Genomic DNA, 24527 nt, shown 5'->3' on the forward strand with positions numbered 1-24527 from the left:
GTCTCAGTGATCAACTGTTTGCAAAAGTTTGCTAATCTACTTATGTCAATGTAATGTTCACATCTATAAAGAAAACAGCTCATGAAGATTTAAAGGTCCTATAAAGATTATCAAAACAGATATTTATTTATTGAGTCTTGGTCCTGTTGCTCAATTGTAATGATAACATACGAGAGGTTCAAACTGGGGCTAAATCATCAATATCTACAAATGATTTAATAGTTAGATCATTTTTCATATTTTGTTGAAACTATAAATGATCTTCTCCTAGGCTTCTATGGTTCTCAGTCCGATGGAGTTGGATCCGGCCACGACCAAGAAGAGATTCAGTATGTCTCAACCAGTGCTTGACACCAGCGACTCTTTTGACATCCCTTCTCCTCCCCCCGTGGCCACAAACCCATCAGGGTCGTACTTTAATCTCCCCGACCAATCGCATTCATCTGTTAACATAGATCCCCAACCAGAAGCAAAGGAGCCTCTGACAAACGGCTCAACTCTCTCCGATGAACATAAGGAACCGCGGAAAGCACCGATCGCTGCCATTCCTGAGCTACAGCTGGATTACGCAGACTCGACAGAGGAGAAAAAGAACATTCCCGTCGATGTTAAGTCATCCAAAAGCGATTCTTTGACTCACACAGAAGCCATTTCTGTTGTTGATAACCAGACCGTACCCGTCCTCACACCTAGCCAGCCTCCGATCGTCCTCGACGGCTCAGATGGCAAAGCAGCAGCAGTTGTTGAGACTGTCTTTACGAGAAACACAGAAACGGAAACCTCTCTTGCCGAATCCACCGTAGATTCATTATCATATCGTCAACAAGATACCCCAGACATAGCTGCTGACAGGGCAAAAGGTGAGCCCGCCTTGTCAGGTGTTGACTTTGAAATTGACACCACTATGACACAGTCAACCCCTGTGGCTTCAAGTGTCACCACAACCCCAGCTGTTAGTGGTGAACAGGGTGCTCGTAGTGAAAGTCAAGATGAAGTTTACGGAGCATTGTATGACTCGCTGTTCCCACAGAATTTCACCACAGAGCTTTTTTCATCACTCTTAAACAGTCCATCTCAAATCAACTCTGAGACCAGACATCTTAACACAAGATCAGAAGAAGTCACGGTTCAAACCCTCAATGAATCTTACTCAGAGAAGAATGTCATGTACTCTCGCCTGTCCACCTCACGTGAGCGTGACCTTTCTCTACGCAGGATGGACGGACATTCTAACATAAACGCCACTTTCAATGGAGAGAGGGGGTTTCTTCTAGTGAGAGCTCCAGGTATACCTCTTACCGAACATCCTCCACTTATAACACTCCTGCATCCCCAGATATCCACTTCAAATATCTGCCACCCTCTTTCTACTCGGGCTCCGAAACGACGGGCAGTGATCACACTAAATACTCTGAGCAGACCAGCTCCCCTTCAGAGGTGAAATCCGACAGGTGTGGCCTCTTTCAAGACTCTGTCAGGTCAGCCGCTGAATATGCAACACCCCAGGGGACGGATACTCAGGTTACCGACTCGATACGGAGAGTAATACTAGTCAAAGAGATTGTCGCAGAAGGGGAGGAGGAGAAAAGGAGAAGGGCTGTCCCTCTACTGTGCCTGAAAAACACAGCTCAACAAATGGTCTTAACTCACCAACAGAAAGTTTTTCTTCTCCCGCCGTACAAATGGACGGGCACGAAGGGCTTCAGAGTCCAGCGTATCTGAGCGTGGGATCGGACGATGGCAGTGCCATGGAGATATACTACAGCGCAGAGGAGGACAATGCAGAGGAGAGCGGTGACGAAGAGACGCAAACAATGGTCCAAACAAAAGAGGTTTTTGTAGTGGACAGGGTGAAACAGGATGAGCTGTGTGAGGACTTTCCCCAGCAGGTGGAGATTGCAGAAAGGAGCACACCAATGTTTGAAAGAGAAGAACTGAGCGTGATAGACGAAGTGGAAGAGGTTGAGATTTCAGAACGGGAGATGAGCAAGAGAGATGAAGGACTGATGAGGGTGGTCATTGTGAGAACGCAGAGTAGTGTAGACGAAACGGAGGATATCGGTAGCCAAGGGGAAGTGCAGCGACAGCTAAATGACGGTCAGAGTTCAGAAACTTGGACGTCTGAGTTTCTTGCAGGCAATGATGCAAAGAGTGAGGTGAAAGAAGTAGCCACCACGGCGTATCCACCAGTGAAAGACACCGAGCTATTTGAGGAGTTTTCAGAGCAGGGGGAGATTGGAGAAAGGGGGATAGCAAATGAGGAAAGAGAAGTTTGCGTGGTTGATGAGGTGAAACAGGTCCAGCTAAGTGAGGAGATTGCACAAAGGAAGATAACTTACGTTGAAAGGGAAGGAGTTAAGGTGGTAGAGGAATTGAAAGAGGTTGAGCCGCGTGAGGAGATTCCCGAGCACAGGGAGATTAAAGAAACCGAGATAAGCAAGAGAGATGAAGGACACATGAGGGTGGTGATTGTTAAAATGCGCAGTGTTGATGAAACGGAAGATATCGATAGCCATACTGAAGTGCAGCAGCAAATAAATGATGGTCAGAGTTCATCTGAGTTTCTAATGGGCTTTAATGCAAAAAGGGAGGAGGACGAAGGTGCCAACACAATGTTTTCACAGGTGAAAGACACAGAGAGGGGGCTAACAGTGGTTGAAAGCGAAGCAGTTTTAGTAGTAGACACGGTGAAGGAGGCTGAACTGCCTGAGGAGCTTCCCCAGGGGTTATTTGTTAAAACACAGAGGGACGGAGGAACAACGGACAGTGTAGAAGAAAAAGAGGATATCAGTAGCCAAACTGAACTTCCTGATGGTCAGAGTTTAAAAACGTGGACCTCTGAGATTCTAACAGGCAGTGGTGCAAAAGCAAGTGAGGAGAAAGAAGTAGCCACCACAGCGTTTTCACATGTGAAAGACGCTGGGCTGCGGGAAGAGTTTCTCAAGCAGGACGAGATTGCAGATAGGGAGATGACGTACGTTGAAAGAGAAGACGTTAGCTTGGCAGACGGGGTGAAACAGGTCGAGCTCAGGAGTGAGGAGTTTTCACAGCATGTGGAGATGGCAGGAACAGGGACGAGCCAGAGAGATGAAGAGGAATTGAAGGTGGAAATTGGTCAAATTCAGAGGGAAGGAGGAGCAATGGGCAGTGAAGAGGAAAACGAGGATATAGGTAGCCAAACCGAAGTGCAGCAACAACTAAATGATGGTCCGAGTTCAGAAATTGGGATACCTGAGTTTATGGCAAGCAGTTACGCGAAGAGTGAGGAGAATGAAGAAGAAGAAGCCACCATGGCGTATCCACAGGTGAAAGATGCCAGCCCGATTGAGGAGATTTCACAGCAGGGGGAGATTACAGAGAGGGAGATAACGTACGTTGAAAAAGTAGAAGTAGTTAGTGTGGTGGACAAAATGAAAGATGCTGATCTGAGTGAGGAGTTCCCCAAGCAAGGGGAGATTGAAGAAACGGGATTAAGCAAGAGAGATGAAGGACAATCGATGGTGCTTCCTGTTAAAGAGCAAGATGACGGAGGAAAAATGAGCGATGAAGAGGAGAAAGAGCATATCAGTAAGCAAACTGAAGTGCACCAAATTCCAGATGGTTCGGAACAAACTGGGACATTTGAGTTTCAGACCGGCAATGATGCAAAGAGTGAGGAAAAGGCCACCACATCGTTTCCATGGGTTACAGCAGGGGGGCAAGTGGAGACGGAAGTGGATTTACTGGCTCCACCGGTCAGGCGGGTGAACACAGTGATGGTATGTGACTTGGCTCCACCCTCCAGTGAGCCGTATGGGCACATGAGGGAGGGGGCGGAGGGAAACCAGACCGGGGGACTGGTAACTGAAGACCCTCCTAATGGAAAGAATGAACTCCCAACAAGCCAGGCGATACAATGTGTGGCTTCAGTAGACTTGAGTTCTGACTATATACCTGCTGCTGCTGCTGCTTCCAGTAACTCAGGAGAGGAAGACTGGATCACACCCAAATTAAGAGAGGCAGAAGAGCAAGTTTGCGAGCTGAGAGAGGAGGCGTGCAAAGACAACACAGATATCAACAGCTGCACCACAGCAATTGCGGTCGCAGACACTTCTCACGAAGTACAGGTTGTCTCAGGCACTTTGACAGACAGGGCTGAGCTGGAATCGGATGCCACAGAGAAGAGTTGTGAGTGGGTGGATACTATTGTTCAGAGCGCTGACAGAACCGGGACACCGCAGGAACAAGTGACAGTCGAGCTGTCAATCCCGAACGCTGACACACAGCATCCCGACATCCAAGCTGCAGACACACACTCAGAGAGACACCAGCATCCGTCTGAGGCACAACCTGAGCTGAACGGGTGAGTGGAAAGTCTTATCTCCTTTTGAAACAAGTTTTATAGTTTGAGTGTGTGAGTGTGTGAGGCGAGAATGAAGTATGTGAATGAACAGTTACATGAAATAGTCCTCAACTCTGGCTGTCGATAATGTCCCGCTTTAGGGAGCATCAATTAAAAGTGCAAGAGGTTGAGTTATTTTACAAATGTGTGAATGGTGTCATTAAGGAATGTGCAGCTCTATTGCTACCGTGCTGGTGCAAACAACATGTAGCCTAAGGGGTATAGTTGACACCTAAACAAGCGCAGATTTCTTCTTACTGTAAAGCGATACGCTCAAAACATTAGACTTTGTAAGTGTAACTTTATACACTCACTGTGTGGTTATGTGATAAGGTCCTGAAATGAAAGCTATACATTTTCTTGATAAATAGGTCAATGCTTGATGAGCGCCCTTGTTTTTTTTTCCAGCAGAGTGGCCTACGCACCTGTTTAGATCACACACCCTTTTTAATGAACCACATGTTAGCACTGGGTGTTTTCAGCTCAGGCTGTCACATACACTCAGCCTGGTGAGCGATCGATTCGTGGGGCCTGAAACAATGCAGTCAGTTCTGTCTTGCACAAGATACTCACTCATCCATCCTAAGGAATTAAATGTCCAAAAGGCAATACATAATAGCAAAAAAAACATAAACTATTGACATGTTGCACTATCATCCTCCCCTGAGCTGTTATGCTGAGCTGTATTACATGACATTGTGTTTCCACCATGCTGCATACAGATGGCCAGCCAAGGAATGGATAATGCTGCAGTGTTGGCCTATAATTCGATACTTTTAAACCCTAATAATTGGCTGGATTTGACATATTAAATCAATCTTTAATCTATGTCGCCTCTTGTTGGATCTGCAAACACTCTGCTCAGCTATGCATCGTCACTGTTGCACCACGGCATGCTTTCCTGCCTCCCATTCCCCAGCCTCCTCCTCCTACCACCAATCTTGATGAATTCTAAACATTTAGGTCACTTGCATAGCCTGGACCCCAGGATATACATTTTTTCGGCCTCTTTGTCATGCTTGCAATTTAAAAAGGAATTCCACACAAGCAGAAAAACTGTTACATTAAATACTTTTACCCCACTGTTACTCATAAAGTCCCAATCCACTTTACTGCCACAACAACATGTCCTGACACCTGCAGCACTGGGTTTCATGCCAAAATGCTAATATGCTTATTAGGACTGATAGGTGAGTTATGGCTTTTGAGTGTGTGTTATTGTGCACAGGCATGTGTTTACTTGATGCAACTTTTTTCGCACAGTTTTTCTTGGCGTGTGAAAGTGTCAACAGTTGAAGGCAAAAAAAACGCAGCAGCAATGGTGCAACAGCAATGGTACAACAGCAATGGTGCATTTAGTCATCATATCACTTACATGTTGCTGATTGGTGTCAGCATGACTTATTCAAAGTGTTTCAGATTATAAGGCAACCTTGCTGCATTGAAACCACAAGATGGCAGCACAGACATGTATTGTACTCGAGATTGAAAGTCAAAAGGAAATGGTGTGGGTTGATCACACAGTGTAGTGCATCTACTGCATATTCAAGAGAAAATGGCTCTAAAAAGGATTTGTTAAAAGGCAAATAAAGAGCCTATTGTAGCAGTTTTTAAAGCCATAGCTGCATGTATTTTATGTATGCATTAAAAAGGCTTCAGATGAGCAAAACGGTTTTCTCATTTTGTAAAAAATGGAAAGAAGACATTTTTGGAAAATATATGCAGGTTGATTGACGTTAGGTCATAGGAATATTTTGATAATTAATACCAACTCTCTGTGTGTGTGTGTGTGTGTGTGTGTGTGTGTGTGTGTGTGTGTGTGTGTGTGTGTGTGTGTGTGTGTGTGTGTGTGTGTGTGTGTGTGTGTGTGTGTGTGTGTGTGTGTGTGTGTGTGTGTGTGTGTGTGTGTGTGTGTGTGTGTGTGTGCTTCTGTATCATCATTTCCATAGACGTCTTTCATTTTTGTTGATGCCTTCTACACTTCTCAGTCAACCTGTTTCTGGTGAACAGGCATGTTGATTAATGAAAGATGATCAAGGCATGTAGCCAGCCCCACCTGTCTTTCGCGCTTCTTCTGATGTGGTGTCATAATGCACAACATGTATTTAATTTGGTAATCCATGCCAAACTACAAGGGTCAACAAGTCCAAAATATAAATGAAAGTCTGACACACAAAATTAATCTTCTTTGTATGGGCATGTTTCTGGAATGACTCGGATATGAAGCCAGTTTAGCCACTTGCAGATCTGTATGGTCTTTACTCTGCTGCTGGGTTATGTCTTTTGTTCCTTCTTTGGTGTGCTGTTGTCTGACAGCTTACTTGAGAAACAAGCGGAATGAAAAGCTTGTGGAGAATTCCCTCTGTTGAAATTCAACTTGTGTAACAACTGGCTTTCAAATGCCCAGGCGTCTATAGAGGCTGTACATTTTACATCTTTACACAATTGTCACTAGTCAGACCACCATAAATATTCTAACATTGTATGTCAGCTTGTCTCACATCACAGCCAGTTGCGGGCTATTGTCAGCATTTGACCATAATTTAAGGGCCAAAAAAACAAATCACTTTTAATCGAATACTGCATGTTGCTACAAAACCACACAGTCTAAATTACTTTTATGCATTATAGTATGAGTAACAAGTAAATATTTAAATCTCTGCTTAAAATTAACATGAGGAGTAGTCACTACTGTATCATGCTTTCCTGTTTATCATATTAATTGACTGAATTTTTTTTTTAATCGACAGCATTGTAGTAAACATGGATTAAACTTGAACTGCTAAATCCAAATTGTATGTTAGTAGCGACTTTTTTTCTCGACAGACAGATAGTCTTCAGCCACAACCTGTTTTGTTGAGTGATGTAACAAATGCTAAAAATGTTTAACATTTTTTACATCAAAGTTTTTTCCTGTCTGCTACTGAAATACATTGGCTAACATTATGGTATGAAGACAATGTTAGCAGGTAGCAATTAGAGTAAACACACAAGGGGCTGGAGGCTGGTCAGTCAGCATGACCAAAATAGTTGTGATGCTTTCAGCTTTGGGCTTTAATGGTGTCTGACAGACAGATGTCAGCTCTTGCTGAAATCCACAGTCACACTGCTGTGGGCTCAGTAAAGAACTCTTTAATCCCCTAAGGCTGTGCAGAGAGAAGGGAGGCCAAACGGGAAAAACATGCCAAGGCTAAATAACACATCATGCACTCTTTTCTTACTCATAGGTTTCCATGTGTGTATCATATCTTTTCTGACCGATACTCAACCAGATTTAGGAAGAAAGAAATAGATAATGCTTCAGTGTTGGAGATTTGTTGGTGCTTTTTTCCTCATGAAAAGAACGTAGTAATCTAGCGTACTTTCCAGCAATACCTCCTGCTTCCCACTCCCCAGCCTTCTCCTCCTGCACTGGCAATAAAGTTGATGAATTTTGAACGTTTAGGTCACTTGCAGACCCAGGAACCCAGGATCTGCTAGGGGATTTGTGTACTCGAAAAAAATTCACAAATCCAGAAAAACTGTTGCAGTAAAAACTTAACCCAATTCCCGTGAAGACGCAATCTAATTTAGCTCCACGACATGTCCTGACACCTGTAGAACTACATCTCGTGCCAGAATGCTAATATGCTTAATACCACATTATATAACGCTCGTCCCTTTCTTTGAGAGACTGCAGGATGAGTTGCAGTATTTGAGTGTGTGTTATTGTGCACAGGCATTTGTTTTCTTAATGCATCTCTCCCTACTGGTTTGTTCGGCGGCATGTGTCAAAACAATGTGTGTTTTGACTACATTCCAACATTTAAAGACCGACAGAAGAGTCTTTTTTTTATGTTAATCAGTACGGAGAGAAGAATGTTTGCTGTAAAGAGTTTAACATTTAGAGAGAAAATGACGCTGAGTCAGAGGTTTTTCTTTGATTTTTCGAGCTTCATAACCAGTTGAGACCTAAATTATTCCATGGTAATGTGTTATTCCATGGAAAGTTGCCCTTTCATGGGCAACACCTGAAATCACTAGGTGTGTTACTCTGTGTTAAAGTACAAATGGACTCTGTGTGGATGCTCCTCGCTGCTGGTGCAAGTTCTAGCACGTGTTTTTGATTTGCATACATCGTGAATTTCAGGTGTACCTATGTCTCTTTACCTGAAACTTAATATGTTAATGCACAGTCTGTTCCTCTGTCGAACTCTGTGCCTTGAAGTTTAGGATTGCTGCCAGAGTTTGCAGTGCCCTCAGGGTTAGGTGTGCTCCGCAGTCAGAGCAGCAATGTGTACACCATGTCCCAGCCAGGAGGAGCTTCTATCCACCTGGTTGATGAATGGCAAAATGAATTGGTTAAATATTTCATATTGAGTGGATCAAATTGTGAATATTTTATTCTGAGATGACAAAAGTTATTTCTATTCACTTTTAGAAAAATATGCTCTTAAGCAAGTTTTTTTTTTCACCCTAAGTTAACCACTAAGCTGAAATACATGCTGCCTCACCTTTTTGTTATTTGTGGTTGATGGGGCTGAATGCAATCTGAAAGACCTGCAGACCACCCTTGAGTAGTTCAGGGGTGAAAAGCAGGTTTTAGACAACTTTGTTTTTCTGTAGTGTTTGAACGTTAGTCAAAGACAAAATTGGAAAGCACAAAACACTTTATGCCAAAGATGCAAATACAAAATGACCTGTATATATCAAATAATGAGGTCTCTATAAAGATAACTAAATGGGATTCATCATTCATCATCAATTCACAATACAGAAGTTGACATAGCATCAAAGTTGATCAAAATGTTTTCTGATCAAATTGATTATTTGCATCTGTTGTTCTTAGGCTGCAGTGAGTTTAGTTACACTGGCCACCGTACCAAACCAACTGATACATATTTGCTCCAATTCACTTAATGAAAGCTATATTGCTTTGCACAGTCAATGGAAAAAAAAAGTCCTGAAAGCCTGTAGATATTTCTGCACATTTTTGCATATTTTATAAACACTAATTTCTTAATTTGGATCACTAAACTTACCTAACACAGGCTGATTACATGTGTATCAGTTGGCAAGAGAATAAAAAAATTCCATGTCTAGTTGTGCCCTTTAATGTAGTCAAGAAGCAGCAAATGCCATTCAGTGATTCAAGGCAATTATATTATGACCTTTATATAATAACCTTTATGTGCCAGTTAGTCATATGTGCCTTCTTTGTGTAGATCGCCAACCTTTTCACCTTTTTACTGGTAATCACGCACACAGTTGGTTGTAAAAACACAACACCTTTTGCCTTTTAAAGTCCACAGAGTTTATGATGTTGCCCTTCCTTGAAACCTTTCTGCTATGTGGAATGTAGAGTTTCGTCAATTTACTAAAGGTCAAATGATTCACTAACGCAGAATTAATGCTCAAATGCTTCTTGGCACCAAAATTAATCCCTGTTTTGTGCGTTTTGTCAAACAATACTGATGGCGACGATGAAGTTTTTATTTTTGTTGCTTTCAAACCTGCCAAGCCAGACCAATCAATCAAACTGTTTGATCATCTGCACGCTAGAATATTTCACCATCAAGCCATTTTAAAAAAAAACCTAGACTGTAAAGTTACTGAAGAGAAGTGGACTTGCAGAGGTCACACAATTGATTTTCCTCATGATTATTTTTGAATCTGAAAGTAATAATAGATTGAGGAAGAAAACCAGCTTAATGGTATAACTATAGATGTTTTTCATTTTGGATAAGCATGGTAAAACACGTAATTCAGGAAAAAAAATCACTTTGAGAAGTGTTCCACTGATTTAGTATATCACATTGAGAAAGTTGAGGGAATTTTAGTTTTTTTCCTTCTGTCAAACTCTTAGACACTCAACACTACAGTTCCCATAATTCAACTTGATTGCATTTTACATTTGCTTAATGCCCACTTTTTTCCATCTTGCCTGCTTGCTGGACAAATGTTTGTTGACTTAGGCTTGCACAGGAAAAGATAACATACAAAGTGTTGACTTTGTGTAACCTTGAATCGTCAGCTGACAGTGTTTTTCTTGTTTGCACATGATCCTTTCATATCTGTTGGTTTTATGACATTGGGTTTGTGCATTGACCGAAGCCATCCGAAAGCTTTGCCTCGTTGAAATTATTTACCGTATTTCACTTATCCAGTTTCACAAGAACATTTCTTTCACACAATATTCTTCAGCAATACAGTTAAGAAATAAGTGGAACTTCCGTTTTGGTTATGACGCATTTGTTATTCATGTTTGACATTTCGTGGAAGACAAGGTGCTCAAAGTTGCTTCGCATTATTTGCATTGTTGGCATTCTGTGACCACCACACCCTGAAGACACTTAAAACACTGTGCAGGGTTTTTCCTGCATAGAGAAATTTTCGGCGCCCCCCAAAGAGGATTTAACCAGCGCCAAAGGAAAATCACCAGCGCCAAAATGATAAAATTTGAGAATAAATATAGCCATTTAAAACCTCTCTAAATTCAGCCCAATTTAAGTCATCCTTTTGAGGGACTAGTCAATAACTTGAATTTCAATTTCGATTACATTTACGGCCTCCCTCAATCATGAAAACAAAATAATCGTAATTTAACTGTCATTGTTCCGCACGCCGGGGCATGCAGGCTTTTAAATGCAGCGAACCCTTTCAGCCGTGAGCTCCACCTGATAGTTAACTTTCAGCTGGTTCAGAGAGTAGGAGGCGCATTGCCAGGAAAAACTTACTGCCGTCCTTCGAAAAATTTTGAAGGACGGCAGTAAGTCGAGAAGAAAGGTAAAACTAATTTGCAGTATGTTCAGTATGTGACATTAAACTCATGGAATATTAGTACAAATTGTACCTGGCTGCTGGCGTCAACCTGAAGACTTTGGACCTTATTGTCCCCTAAGGGAAATTCTTTATCTCAAAAATGTACGTTAAGACATTTAAACCTGTTTGTAATGTAGACTCAGGAAAACAACAAAGTATTACCTTGTCAACTTTATAAGAATGTTTTCTGTTTTACCAAGTACTAGGTCCAAATACTTTTCACAATTCATAGAATAACACCCAGACACAAGTAGCAGGACGACTCAGGTAAAATAATCCAGACAAAACTGTACAACAATATATCAAAACCAAATTTTGTGACCATATGGCACAAAAAGTAAAGGAAATTAATGCATACTTGTATTAAAGAACTCCATTTATCTGATATGGAGATACCTGAATTTATCAAAGAAATAATTTTACTGTAACTCACATTTAAAAAAGCTCTTCAAGACTAGATTATTTTTTGAGAGTTCAAATTAAATGGATGCTGCGCTGAAAGATTCTACAATTCCTGGGAGAACAAATTGATATTTATTTTGTGATTAACACATTACTACAACTAGGTGGGAAGCCAACAAGGCATATACTGTATAAGGGGTCAAATTATAAGTTATACAAGTTCCCTGGCCAGCCTCCATTCCCCCTCAGCTCAGTTTTGTGGTACCCAGTCCACCTGCCCTGGGTAAGGGTGGGGGGAGTACATCATGTTATGATGTTTAAAAGGCATAGCTAATCTCTAGTGAACACTTGGCGAATGTTTGTTTATGTTTATACTAACCACGTTAATATTCGTCTCTCAGAGCCAGTCCTCTGTACTCTCGACTAGCCCGTTCCCCGAAATGTCAAAATCGTACAGCTAATGGCTCTGAGCCAGGCTTTTTAAAATTGGTGTTAGTGACTTTTTTTCAGCGTGCCGTGCACACAGGACGGACATAAAGTGGAGGGTAGCAGAGGAGTAGATATTGGCATTGAAGTTACAATATTTAAAATGTTTGTTTTGTCGTTATGGTTGTGCAAGTTTTAAATGGTTATAGTGAATATTTCTGTTAAAAATAATGTTAGGCTCAGTTAGGTTCCTGGCCTCTGAAGACCATGGGCCACCCAAGGGCTGGGCCCTAGAAAGCTTTCCCACTTTCTACCCCTTATGGGCGGCCCTGACCACAACAGTCAACACTGTACAATATCCAGCCAGCTCATTGAGACATAAATAAATGATGCCCTCACATCCCTGTTAGCAAAAATATGTGCCCTATCAACACCATTTGCAACGGGTTATTTTTAATTTGACATATTTGTTTTATTCAATTATTAAAAATATGTTTCACTTATTTAGCCTATTTCTATGTTCATTGTTTTCAGTTCAATTAGGCCTATGTTTAAAGTCCAAAGTCATGGTGTAAATAGAAACAACCTTGTTAAAAGTTAAATAAATGGACTGAGGTGTCTGCCCCCTTGGTGCCACTTACCCTGCCGGGTGCCATGTGAGATTTGCCCCAGTTTTGTTTTTGCTTTTGTTTTGTTTTGTTTTTTATGTATTTGTAGCTTGTTTTCTTGATTATTTTGTCTTGTTTGTTTGTTCTTTATTCTTGTTGTGTGTCTTTCTTGCCTGTTTATGTGAGGGAGGGAGAGGGGGGTTGTGTGGGTATTGTATGTGTCTACTTGTTTTTTTTGTCCATATATGTAAAATCGTAAAACCACAAAAAAAAAAATAAAATAAAAGAAATAAATGCATGATGTTCTTAAATCAATGATTAACTGTCTTTAATAATCGTGATTACACAATGTCAATCAAAATAATCATGATTAGGATTTTTTCATAATCGAGCAGCCCTACCCTCTTGCAATTTCCATGGTTTAGATCAATTAGAAACAGTCATTATTAGTATTTTGACTTCATATCTACAGGTTCTTTATTGTGATGTTATCAGTCAGTAAGCTCCATGGTAACACAGCGATTGACAGGCTAACCTAAATGCTCTGTAGCTGGACAGAAACTGCCCTCTCCCAACCCCACACCCCTCTTAAAATACAATAACGTTTTGCCTTTAAAGTCGCGAACCCCAAACAAAGTTGGTCCGCATACTGACCCCCCCAAATGCCCATTCTGAGCCAGGAAAAACCCTGCTGTGGATCAGTAATTAAATCAGTACATCTGCCTTTTCTGTTTTCATCATCTTTGCTTTGTTTTTTCTCTTTATTTGTCCAGGTCCTTGACAGATTCACTGACGCCAACAGCCGCTTCAGAATTCGGCGCTCCTGAAAATCAGCCCATTGAAAGTGACCAGGAATCAGTTGACAAAATGAATTTGGGCTACAGCAGCCTGAGCACCAAACTGTCCATAAACACATCATCTACCCCTAAAGAGGATGAAGCTAATTATCGTTTTGGTAAAGTATCCCTGACCAGTGAGGCTGATTCAACTACAGTCACCCAGGATTCAGTGGACTTTAACAAAACAAGCACCACCGTGATAGACACGAACGGACCAGATCTCAGCTCATCGTGGAGAAATAGATTTGAAGAGGATTCTCAGTATAAGCCGTACACAATAGAGGAATCCTCTTTCACTGAATCTCTGAGTTACAGAATGTCCGACACCTCTAGCAGAGTGGATGAGGCAAATACCTACACCAGTACGTCCTTCTTGTCCTCCTCTTCTCTGCCCAAGGCTACTGCTTACACACACCTTGGTGACACCTATTCCTCCTCCCTCCCCTCTACAGAGGAACGCATCACCCTTGGCAACAGGCTGACTGACAGGACCGAAGTTTATCCGAGCAGTGAGTGGAGGAGCGGCTTAGTGGAGAGGGAGGGGCCTGCTGCACCTGCAGGTGAAAGAGAGCAGCAGAGAGAGGGAGAGGCAGAGAGGATAGAGTCACGCCTGGACTCAGAGCAGCTGCTGCAGACAGACCTGTCCTCGCCATACCAATACTACTTTGACACTTTCAAAGACGAGGGCGACGACTCATCCCGTTTTTCTGGCTTGTTCAAGGCCACGCTCGTGGAGCTCGTCTCCGACCCAGCGGCACCCCCCTCCACCCCACCGGCCTCCCCCGCAGAAGACTCCACCAACCAGTTCGACATGGACAGTCTGGTGGACACCCTGAAGAGCATGGGACCTTCCCTGAGGCAGAGGAGCATGGGCCAACGCGGGCCTCCTCCCTCCCTTATGTCCTCCCTGCCACCAATTGTTGAGGATGCTCCACTTCCTGCAGCCTCTGAGATCAAGGCCCCAGCTGCAAGTCTGACTAGTCCTGCAAAACCCCTAACCCCCATTACAAGTCCTTCCAAATCCCTAACCCCCATTACTAGTCCCTCCAAACCCCTAACCGCAACTGTAGAACTGGGCAAGCCTGCCCTGTCTCCCAATGGACTTTACACTCTGCCAGGTGACATCGGACTGAAGAGGACCGCCGCCAGAGACAACCGTTCACCACTGGAACTGATGAAGCAGAGCCAGCAGGTACAGTACAGTCACTTTTCTTGGTTAAAGGTCTTCTTATCTCCGAGATGTAAATTTTTTCAGGGATAGGGAATATGCAAATAGATAAGGGCTACATGGGTTTTAACAGTGTTTTTTTCTTTTTGAGGCTTAACCTAATGTGACAGAAAGTAAAGTGAGATAAGCCTTTATTGATCCCCAGAGGGGAAATTTGGTTGTATCCATTTGCAATGCAAAATAAACAATTTGTAGATATGAAAGAGGTAAATTGGAAATTTCTGATATTTGAAAAAGATAATGGCACAAAAGTAGTATTTAATTACGTCGATTCCTCTCCTTCTCTAATGGTTTCATCAAAATGGAGAATCAGCAAATGTAGGTTTTGTAACTTGAATGAAACAACCCTATAACCTATGGCTTTACTTGCATGTTCTCAATCAACAGCAGGACCAGCAACAGCCTGGAACAAAAGGCCTGACCTTACCCCTGAGACAAAGTGCCATCAGCAGTATTGTAATGAGAACATCTTCAGACTCTTCTCCTGACGAACTCAAGTCCCCAGTGCTCAATGGAAACGGAGTAGGTCAGTCTTCTAGCCCGAACTCTCGCTTAGAAAACAGCGTCGTCTTCGGAAGCTACAGGTCGCCATCCTTGGATAAGCCGGTGGAAAACAAGCCGCCCCATCGACCGCTCTTCCGCACCGGCTCGTTACCTGATTCGGGGCCTTCAAACGATCGCGTTAACTTGGGACATAAGGAGCTCGGGGAACCGGCCACTGGGGCAGAACCGGCAGGGTCCCGCTTTGATCGCTTCTCCTTCCTTTTGAACTCCACCTCCAACTCCACCACCACCTCCACATCGTCCTCCCTGTCGGGTTCCTTGACCGGTAGTGAAGACTTCAACTCCCGTCTGAGTCGGGGTCCACAGCTGAACTTCAACTCTCCAACGTCCGGCAACAGTCCCAAAAGCCTCCTCAGCCCAGCCAGCTCCTTTGACCTCCACAAGCCCTTCACCAACACCACCAGCACAGACTCCTCCCTTCTATCTAGGTTTGGCCAGACGCAAGGGATGGGGATGGGTGCAGGTACCGGGGCACAAAGCTCTACCACCCTGCAGAGGAGCTTCAGCAGTGAGGGCACTGCGGGGCTCAAGCCCACTTCATTGTTCAACAGTGTGCAGGGAGGATCTCAGTTCCAGAGCCAAAAAAAAGAGCCCGAGCCGGATAAGAACTTAGCGACCAAATACAGAGCCTTCCCTGATGCTTATGTGAGTACTAAAATAATTGTGTTTTTAGTCTTACTAAGTGTTAGAATTTTTGCTTGGATGACTTTTAAAGGTAACATATTTTGGCAATTTTCACTCCTTTCACCCTCTGACTGAAACGCTCCGTTTAAGCTTAGTCCCGCCTTCCAAAATGCCCAGTCTACTCCGATTGGCCAGTTCCCCACGTGGGGGGCACAGGCAATGTCCGCCAGCTCAATATGGCTGACTGCTGGTTAGATTCTGGGGTTTCAGGGGATGTGCTTATCACAGGGGAAAGCAGTGGCAAGTTAGGTTGGTACTGAGGGGAAGTGGCTTCTCCCGTCATGACACCTGGACCCATATTAATGTTGGAAAAACCATGAAAAAGTAAATTTTGCATAACATGTGACCTTTAAACTTATAACAATTTTGGGGAGAAATGACTAAATCAGATAAAGAGATATGAGCACAAGCACAATGTTGCTGTTGTTGAGGAGTAATTTATGCAGAAGCAGCCCTAAGGGAAGAGGCTGGCACAAAGGTTATGAATAACGTGTTTGCCGCAATCCAAGGTAAACAGAAGAAACATTTTATTTCACACTTTCTTTAGCAAATATTAAGTCCGGAGTGCAGTCAGTGGAATCCTCAGCGAAGTATGAAACGGAATGCTCGACATATTTCTACCTATTGTACAGTGTCTGTGTTTACTTATTATGTGGGCAGCGCTGAGTGTCACTCCCACACCTATTGTTCTTGCTGACAAACAGCAGGTTATACAATAGGTGAGGGAGATGCCGCAATGTGTGGTTTGCTGTACACACTGGAAATGTAACTTGTTGTGTGGCTTTCGTTGGTGTCGGTAAACCTCAATGTACAATGACATTTGCCATTTACTGAGTACATTTGGAGAATTCACTGACGTCTGATAAGTATCTGATAATTGTTTCAGGAACAGAGAGGGCATCAGTAGTGTCAGAATAGTCCCTCAGTGGTCATGCATTTGCAAAAAACTAAACTGTCAACACACAGGTTGGGTTTAGGGATGAGCATCGAAGAAATTACAAGAAAGGGGTGTGTATCCAGTTTTGTGTTCACACACGTAAGCACTTGTTCTCACATGCAAGCATTCATTTGGGCTTAACTGATTAGGACGTGTATTAAAATGATTTGGTTGGCAAGAGAAAGAGAGAAAACATCTTCTCTGCACACATGTGCAGCTGACTTGGCGTTGCAGACACACCCTCTCGCTCTCTCCATCTGTCAACTCATTCTAAATCAAGTTGGCACTTTCACTTTTTCGGCAAATAAACCACAAAGCGTTGTTTCGACGCTCAACTCTTAACCATTAAATATTGCTGGTAAACAGTTAGGAAACACAGCAACCACAGAACTGACCCCTGAGGGAATTGGCTGGGTTGTTCAAACGAGCAGTAGAACTGGATCATTACCTAATGCTTTTTCTAATAAGGCCTTTCTCTATTTCATGTGTTGCGTAACGCTTAAAAGCTTAGGCATTTATGTACATGCAAACTCTGTCAGCTGGAGTTTGTACCCAATGTAGTTACAAATGTAATACAAATGTTTGCAGTGAATGTGTGTTCCTGTTCAAACAATGCTTAGTGTCTGTGTTGTGAAGTAGTATGGCTCAGCAGCTCCTTTTTCCAGGTCAAAGCACACAGCATGACCATGGATCCTGTTACTGGCTGGGCCACCGAGACTGAGACTCACGATGGGTTTGGGCCTTTTTTAAAGGTCAGCAGGGGCATATATTACTGCAGTAGAAAGGGTAGTTTTAAACTGCCCTCTCCCTCAAGAATGTACTGTAAGGCAGGGCTAGTATGGAGGGAATGCAGACAGGGGATGTCGCCACACTTTTGTTACAAATACATAAAGTTGCATTCTTTCTTATGATTACTACTACAGAGGCCGATAATAACAGGTGGCCACCGAGGCAATAGTTTGTTTGATCTGGATGTGAGGTCACTTGCAGTTAAACTGAAGAGGTTCATTGAGTATAATGCTTATAGCTTCTGTCGTGTATGCACTTTGTGTAAAAACTTTCAAACACGTGTGTGATCTAAATGCCACTGACCCCGATGTATCAGATATGTTATCAGATGAAACAAAAAAATATATACAATGATATATGATGACATAATGTATCTATATAAACTGCAGTCTCATGCAAAGGCATGAACTGGCTTCTATCAGTGAAAGTAGTGTGCTAGTTTCCTATTATGACATGGGTGGGTGTCAACAGGGATGTGCTTTACAGCTATATCCTGCTCTGCTCCTGTCAATTGATAAAAGTTGGAGTTAAAAAAGAACGGCTTAAGAATTGTATGTAAAAATCTCAAACCTTGACGGATTTTGGAGTATGCTGCAGGGCACACAATTAGACCCTACCTACATTAGTCAGGCAGTAAAGTTCTTCATGCATTTAAACCATCAGTTCAGTGACACCTTTTCAGCCGTTGGGCATCAAGTTGAATCTTGGCTGAATTATTGCTGCTTCCATCTGTTTTAATTTCTTCTTCTACTTCTGTCTCCGCTATGCTCCCCACCCAACCCAGCTATCCGTCTGTTCCTGCACAGACACGGCCACACCTCACCTTTTGTATTTAATCTCACATTTCTCTGCACGTTCGTTTGATAATTGACAAAGTGGAGTTGACAGTAAAATTCTTTGCAGGAAAGGGGGGCAGGGTGAGAGAAGACGACAAAGAGACAATCTGTTCCATAATGAGTGTTTGTTTATCAGCCTTATGCAGTACGTGTGGGCTTTTTTTTGTTTGATAGTTTGTTTTCTTTTGTCTCTGAATACGTGATCTGCTGAAATGGCACATTCTGTCTGCGGTAAGAAATGTTGTTGGAGAGCAGAAGAGTAAGGCATATGCTGAAATCATACGCAAACTATTGAAATAATTGACATTACTGAAATGGAAATGGATTTTTTTTTTAGGTTGGGACACAACAATTATGCAATTTTTAAAAGTTCACCTTTCAACTCACAAGAGCTTCAAGTTCCTCAACAGCCTGTAGCAAGTGAATGTTTACGCCCATGGCCGTCAACCTGAGCTCAGACGGCTACAGTGCTGAGCTGTAATAATGACCAGTTATAAAGCAGTGCATTGCCAGAAGTCACTTGCAAGCAGTTTGTCATTATTACGACAACTGTCTATGTATGCAATGAAAGTAGCATCATGTTTGAATATCATGATTAATTTAAAGCAAACAAAATAAGGTAATGATATAATCTGAAAAAATGCAAAGAACAACGGTGTTACTTTATTCCGTTGAAATAGAGACACGATTAATTTATGATTGTATTGCTACAAAACGTACTTTGTACAAAGCCAATACAGTCCTGGAATGTATAGATAATAATTACAGTCATTACAAAAATCTGCAATCTTTTGCCTCACACCATTCAACTCTATCTTAGGCTTTCAGTCAACCCTTACATTGGGATTCATTTTTTGGAATTTGTTTGTTTCATCTGTCTGAGACTGTGATTTCACCGAAATACAACACGCCTCCTTAAAAGAAATACCTGTGAGGAAAACCAGCAAGGCAGAGTCAAGTGTCGCAATCACATAGTTCATGCTTCTACAGTATGTCGGCTGTTGTGTCAACGTTTGTTATTCATCGGTATGGATCAGGGTCTTTTCTTTTCCAAAAGCATCAACACACAGCTCTCCACACACATTATATGACAGCCATGTCCAGCTACAACAATGGGTAGGAGAAACAGTTCCCACCCATGGTTACATTCGGAAGTACAGAAAACGCAATCCGAATTGAAAGCTACGCATATGATTTTTATACACAGGGACCATTTACAGACATAAGTTAGGGTCACTTTGTGGTGTCGGATTTACAGTCTGAATTCCTGAAAGACTTTAGTATAGAATGGAACGGAACTGAATCATTTCTTGCCCATTTGACGGTTCAATAAAACATATGCAAACAACATATTACAACAGAACTTGTCAGTATTAATACTTCACGAACAAAAATACAATAACAGAAATTCATAGTCAAAACATTGAGCAATTGCCTTTAACTTCATAAGTATGTTCCCTGCTGAAATATAATATTCAGTATGTTTGCATAATTTACTGTAGTTTGGCCAATGGGATCCTTTGGCTCTTTGGAAATAGTCTGACTGCTATAATGTCCTATAACATAAGTAAAATGTGACTTAAGAATTTAGCTTTCCCCAGAATGCATCTAATTTAAAAAAAATAACTTTTCAATTGAATTCAACCCAGGGACAGACAGCAACGAGGACCGTTGTAATAGAAGTCGCGGGCCCGCTTTGGCTGGTAACATGATCCAGATTATAACCTGTTTCCTAAAGAGGTTCCAGAGAGTAGAGGCCAAGTGATACCTGAGACCACAGACAGACATACACACACAGACACACACACACACACACACACACACACACACACACACACACACACCCACACGCGCGCACACACACAAACACACACACACACACACACACACAAACTGTCACCTCTATCTCTGGTAAATCTATATGCATATTTGCTTAGCGCTAATCATTTCCAAACACCCTAAAAATCCAGCAGCATTCCATGCTGAGATTCAGTCATTCAGAGATGCGCACACAGACAGAAAGACAGACAGACAGACAGATGGACACAGAGGGGAAAACAGTGAGTCAATTCATGGCTTCTGGGTTCCGACCAGAATACTGTTGTCAGTGGTGGGGGGGTGGTTAGCAGGTCGAAAGCGGCAGGTTAAACGGGTAGAGGGCAGGAATGAATTCCCACCTGTCAAAGAGGAGCTAGCTCTGTCATACAGTTGTGAATGATGTTCTCTGTCCTCATCTCTTCCCTTACATAACCTAAACAATGTTTGAGTTTGCATTGTCTGGTCCACCCGGGTGTGATGTTAATGAATGTTGAGGTTTTTACACAATCACATTTTAGATCCATAATGATTTACAGTAGTTCGCTTGTGTCGCTCTATTGTAATTACTTCTACATATATACAGTAGCAAATATTATTGACAGTATTTGTATATGTTTCATATTTCAATTGGTATACAGGATTATCTTTGCTTCTATCCTGACCTTTTACCCTATTAATGAATTCATTCAAGATGTCAGGACAAGGGGCGCCCTTAGCTCAGTTGGTAGGGCGTCCCCCCCCCCATGGGCCTCGGCCAGCAGCGGACACGGGTTCGATTCCAGCCCGCGGTCGTTCTCTGCATGTCACTCCCCTCTCTGCCCCATTTCAACTCTGTCTCTACACTATCAATAAAGCATAAAAATGCCAAAAAAAAAAAGATGTCAGGACATAGTAAATTAAACAATGGCTTAATACTATATTACATTTTTTGCTAAAATATATATGTATTTTCTTTGTCCATAGCTCACTAAAACGAAGGAACATGGGAAGCTCAATCCTCGTCCTGGAAAGGTGAGTCTCCACACTGAATGCATTCCTGGCTACTGTTGAGGCTTTGACCTTCATCAGGACACCAGGGAATGATATCGGTGTGAATGCGGTGTTTCTGTGGAATCCTGCACCACTGGCTAAATAAGCCGTTGTCCCTTTTTTCTTGTACTGAGTGACAAATTGCACTGGGCTCCATTCAACGGTCTTGAGAACGGAGACGACTGAGAAAATGTCAATGCTTCTACTCATGTTAACTATCTCAGGCATTTTGGGTGTCCTCCGAAGATATACTTGAAAATATATTTTTCAGCCATGATCTACCAACATTTGGTACAGATATCCATGACTCTCAGAAGATGAATCCTTAAATGATGCTTAAAAATATGCATGCTAGTACTGTCGTTTTTAGCAGGTTAGCATCGTGACGTTAACATTTAGATCAAAGCGCACTGCTAGTGTGGCTGTAGACTATTGTTTTAAACTAAAATATACCTTTTAGAGATTTGAATGCATGTCACGCGCAATTTCTTTTGCAGCAACATTACATTTTAAGAGAAAAAAGGGAGTTCAATAAGTCAGCAAAACTGTTTATACACTAGAGTATAAGTTACTGCTGTTTGCACTGGGCCATTAAATGTACTTGTATTAAGCACACAGCAAAGATGGCTACTTCCGTAGTAAAGTTGTTCATGTGGTCTGGCATTATGCTCCACAAGTTCATTCACAAAATACATAAAAAGTTATTTGTACAAGACCGTGTAGTGTTTTTATTTCGGTTAATATACACATCCGCCAGTAACCGCTATTACGTAAGCCCTTGTGAATAGAAGCAGCGGACAGACTGCACGGTTCGTTCAGTAGGCAATCAGGCCAAACTCTTCCCAGACGTCTTTTGTTAAATGTAAGATTGTGATTGACGCCGTTAAATTGCATAGGCTATCAGCTAGATTTGCCTAATCCAGCCCACATGCATTACTAACCTTTAAATGTCAGGCCTGCTCCTGCTTGCAGCTGAGGTGTGCTCTTGTTGAGATTGTCCATGAAAGATCCAAAATGCTAGAGGTGGAGCTGACATTTAGCTTTACTTTTCTTGGTACTCTTCCACGCTGCAGGGCGTCAAACCTGACTGAATCAAACGTGTCTGTACTGTCAACGTGGATTGTGGACAGTACTGAACATATCGTATTTTTTTTTGAGCTGCTACTGTAAGGGTTCAAGTAACATGAAACCTTTACTGCTTTTGCATGTTGTAAATATTAATACAAGATATTCAGGCCTAATGCTACATTGTATCTGTCACTGCCACACTGCTTTGGGAATATCACAAGGTGGAAAGTATCAGATTGCTGAAAGCTTGAAATTTAAGATTCATGCCTGGATATGAAACTGTAGATAATGGCGTTGGAAAATACTGTCTCCGTTCTTAAATTACTTTGGTCTTATTGAGGCTGCAGAGCCGCAGGTTGAGCAGTGAAACGCCTCTCAGCCACATGGCCAGACTTCACACACGGAGATGATCAAAAAATTGTGTCTCCCCATTAATATACAGTATATTGTAACATCCATGTTTTCTGTGTTAGATGTATATCTATGACCGGCCGGGCATGTGCGGCCAGAGAATCGACATACGCAGTGATGTCCACGATGCTACGTCCTGGGACCTAGGGGAGACCATCTCCATCAGGGTCATCAGAGGAGGGTGAGTGCTTGATCTGACTGCACGTTTGCTTAGAGTGCACACAGTTTGCGACACCAAATTTCCACTTAGAATCAGCCAGGTGTATTGAGTCTCCATCTGTGTCCCAATCTAGTGCTACATACTGGATACATTTTCCTGTTAGTATACAAAAATCTGCCTATGTTACCTTTTTGTACTTAGAGAACATGTTAGTCTTACTTTGTATATAATTTAATTTTTTTTTGCATTTTTATCGAACTCCGATCTTTCCGATTTGTGTTGTATTACGGGGTAGTAATGTACATCAACAGTACACTCAAAATCAAGCCTGCATTTTGTACTATAGTATGCAGAATGTTTTTGATTACACTTCATTGGACACAGCTATTGTTTGGAGTGAAAAAAGTACAACAAAAACTTTTCACTATTGGCTCATATTTGGCTCTCTGTTAAAGCCTAGGCTTCCTGGCACCTCTACTTCTAGTTTTTCTTGAAATGTGAGGTGTCTAAATAAACACTGTTTTTTTTTTTCAAAATAATCCCCGCAATAATCTCTAGTAGCATGCAAACAAAACAGCTATTGATACACTTCGGACATGCATTCAATAGTGACTTAAGACACCAAGACAAACACACACACACACACACACACACACACACACACACACACACACCCACCCCGGTATACATTATTGCCTCAGATGTGGAATGTTTTATCTGCCAGACGGCGAAAACTTGCACTGATACGGATGGTACCTCCAGCCTGTGCAAACACCGGCTTTAAGATTGCTTTGCCTCCAACAAAGGGATAATTACACAGTCACCTCATGCATCCCACTGTGCACCACTTCCCCAATTCAAAACTAAAGCTGCAATTAATGGATTTTGTGTAAGTGGAGTTTGTAGCCCATTATCCGTAGACTTAAACTGGTTTCTTTTATTAAGGGATTTACCTTAAACAAGCAGCTCTGTGCCGAAGTGCAATTCAAAGGAACTTTTATTGTGCTTGAAGCTTTTTCATTTAATGCTACTTTCCTCTTGATTCAATCCATTACATTTCAGGGTGTAATACTGTCCTTTTTTAAACTAGACTAAGTTTTGCCAAACAGCCACTAGAAAAATAATGGGATAATGCTCAAAGCTTAAAACTACTCATCAGTAGCACAAGTGCAAAAGAGTTAGTAAAGACAGTTGCACAGTAATTTCTATCTATGGTAGCTAACATTAACCACCATGAGCTACTGGTCATACCAGACCAAGTAAGGCTTTAGCAGAAGACCCCATGAGTGTTTTGAAATCATCATTGGTGTGTTTCGTTGCTTATCAATACATTTCTTCATTTAAAAGAGCGAGAAAGTGTTGTCTCTTTTTTCAAAAGTTACAGTGTCACTTTAAATAATTATACATGTGTTGTATAATATAATCATCCCCTCTAAAAAGCCTGGAGCACAGTAGCAACTGTGTGAAAAAGACAGATCAAACAGCGGCATCAGCGAGATGAATAATGAGATTCTTTGTTCCCTTTTGTGTGAACACTGTTTTGATA

General features: G+C 42.1%; 1 protein-coding gene across 1 annotated transcript in view; it reads left to right on the forward strand.

Moving 5' to 3' along the window:
* The window catches only part of crybg2 (crystallin beta-gamma domain containing 2), a 45898-nt gene that overhangs the window by 13093 nt on the left and 8278 nt on the right, over positions 1-24527 (forward strand). The window contains exons 4-9 of the mRNA XM_080045826.1: positions 272-1437; positions 1493-4342; positions 13392-14649; positions 15073-15894; positions 21277-21324; positions 22884-23002. Coding sequence (XP_079901952.1) covers positions 272-1437; positions 1493-4342; positions 13392-14649; positions 15073-15894; positions 21277-21324; positions 22884-23002 — 6263 coding nt within the window. The remainder of the gene's footprint in view (positions 1-271; positions 1438-1492; positions 4343-13391; positions 14650-15072; positions 15895-21276; positions 21325-22883; positions 23003-24527) is intronic.

The sequence above is a fragment of the Ammodytes marinus genome, assembly GCF_949987685.1.
Source record: "Ammodytes marinus genome assembly, chromosome: 17".
In the NCBI taxonomy this organism is placed as follows: domain Eukaryota; kingdom Metazoa; phylum Chordata; class Actinopteri; order Uranoscopiformes; family Ammodytidae; genus Ammodytes; species Ammodytes marinus.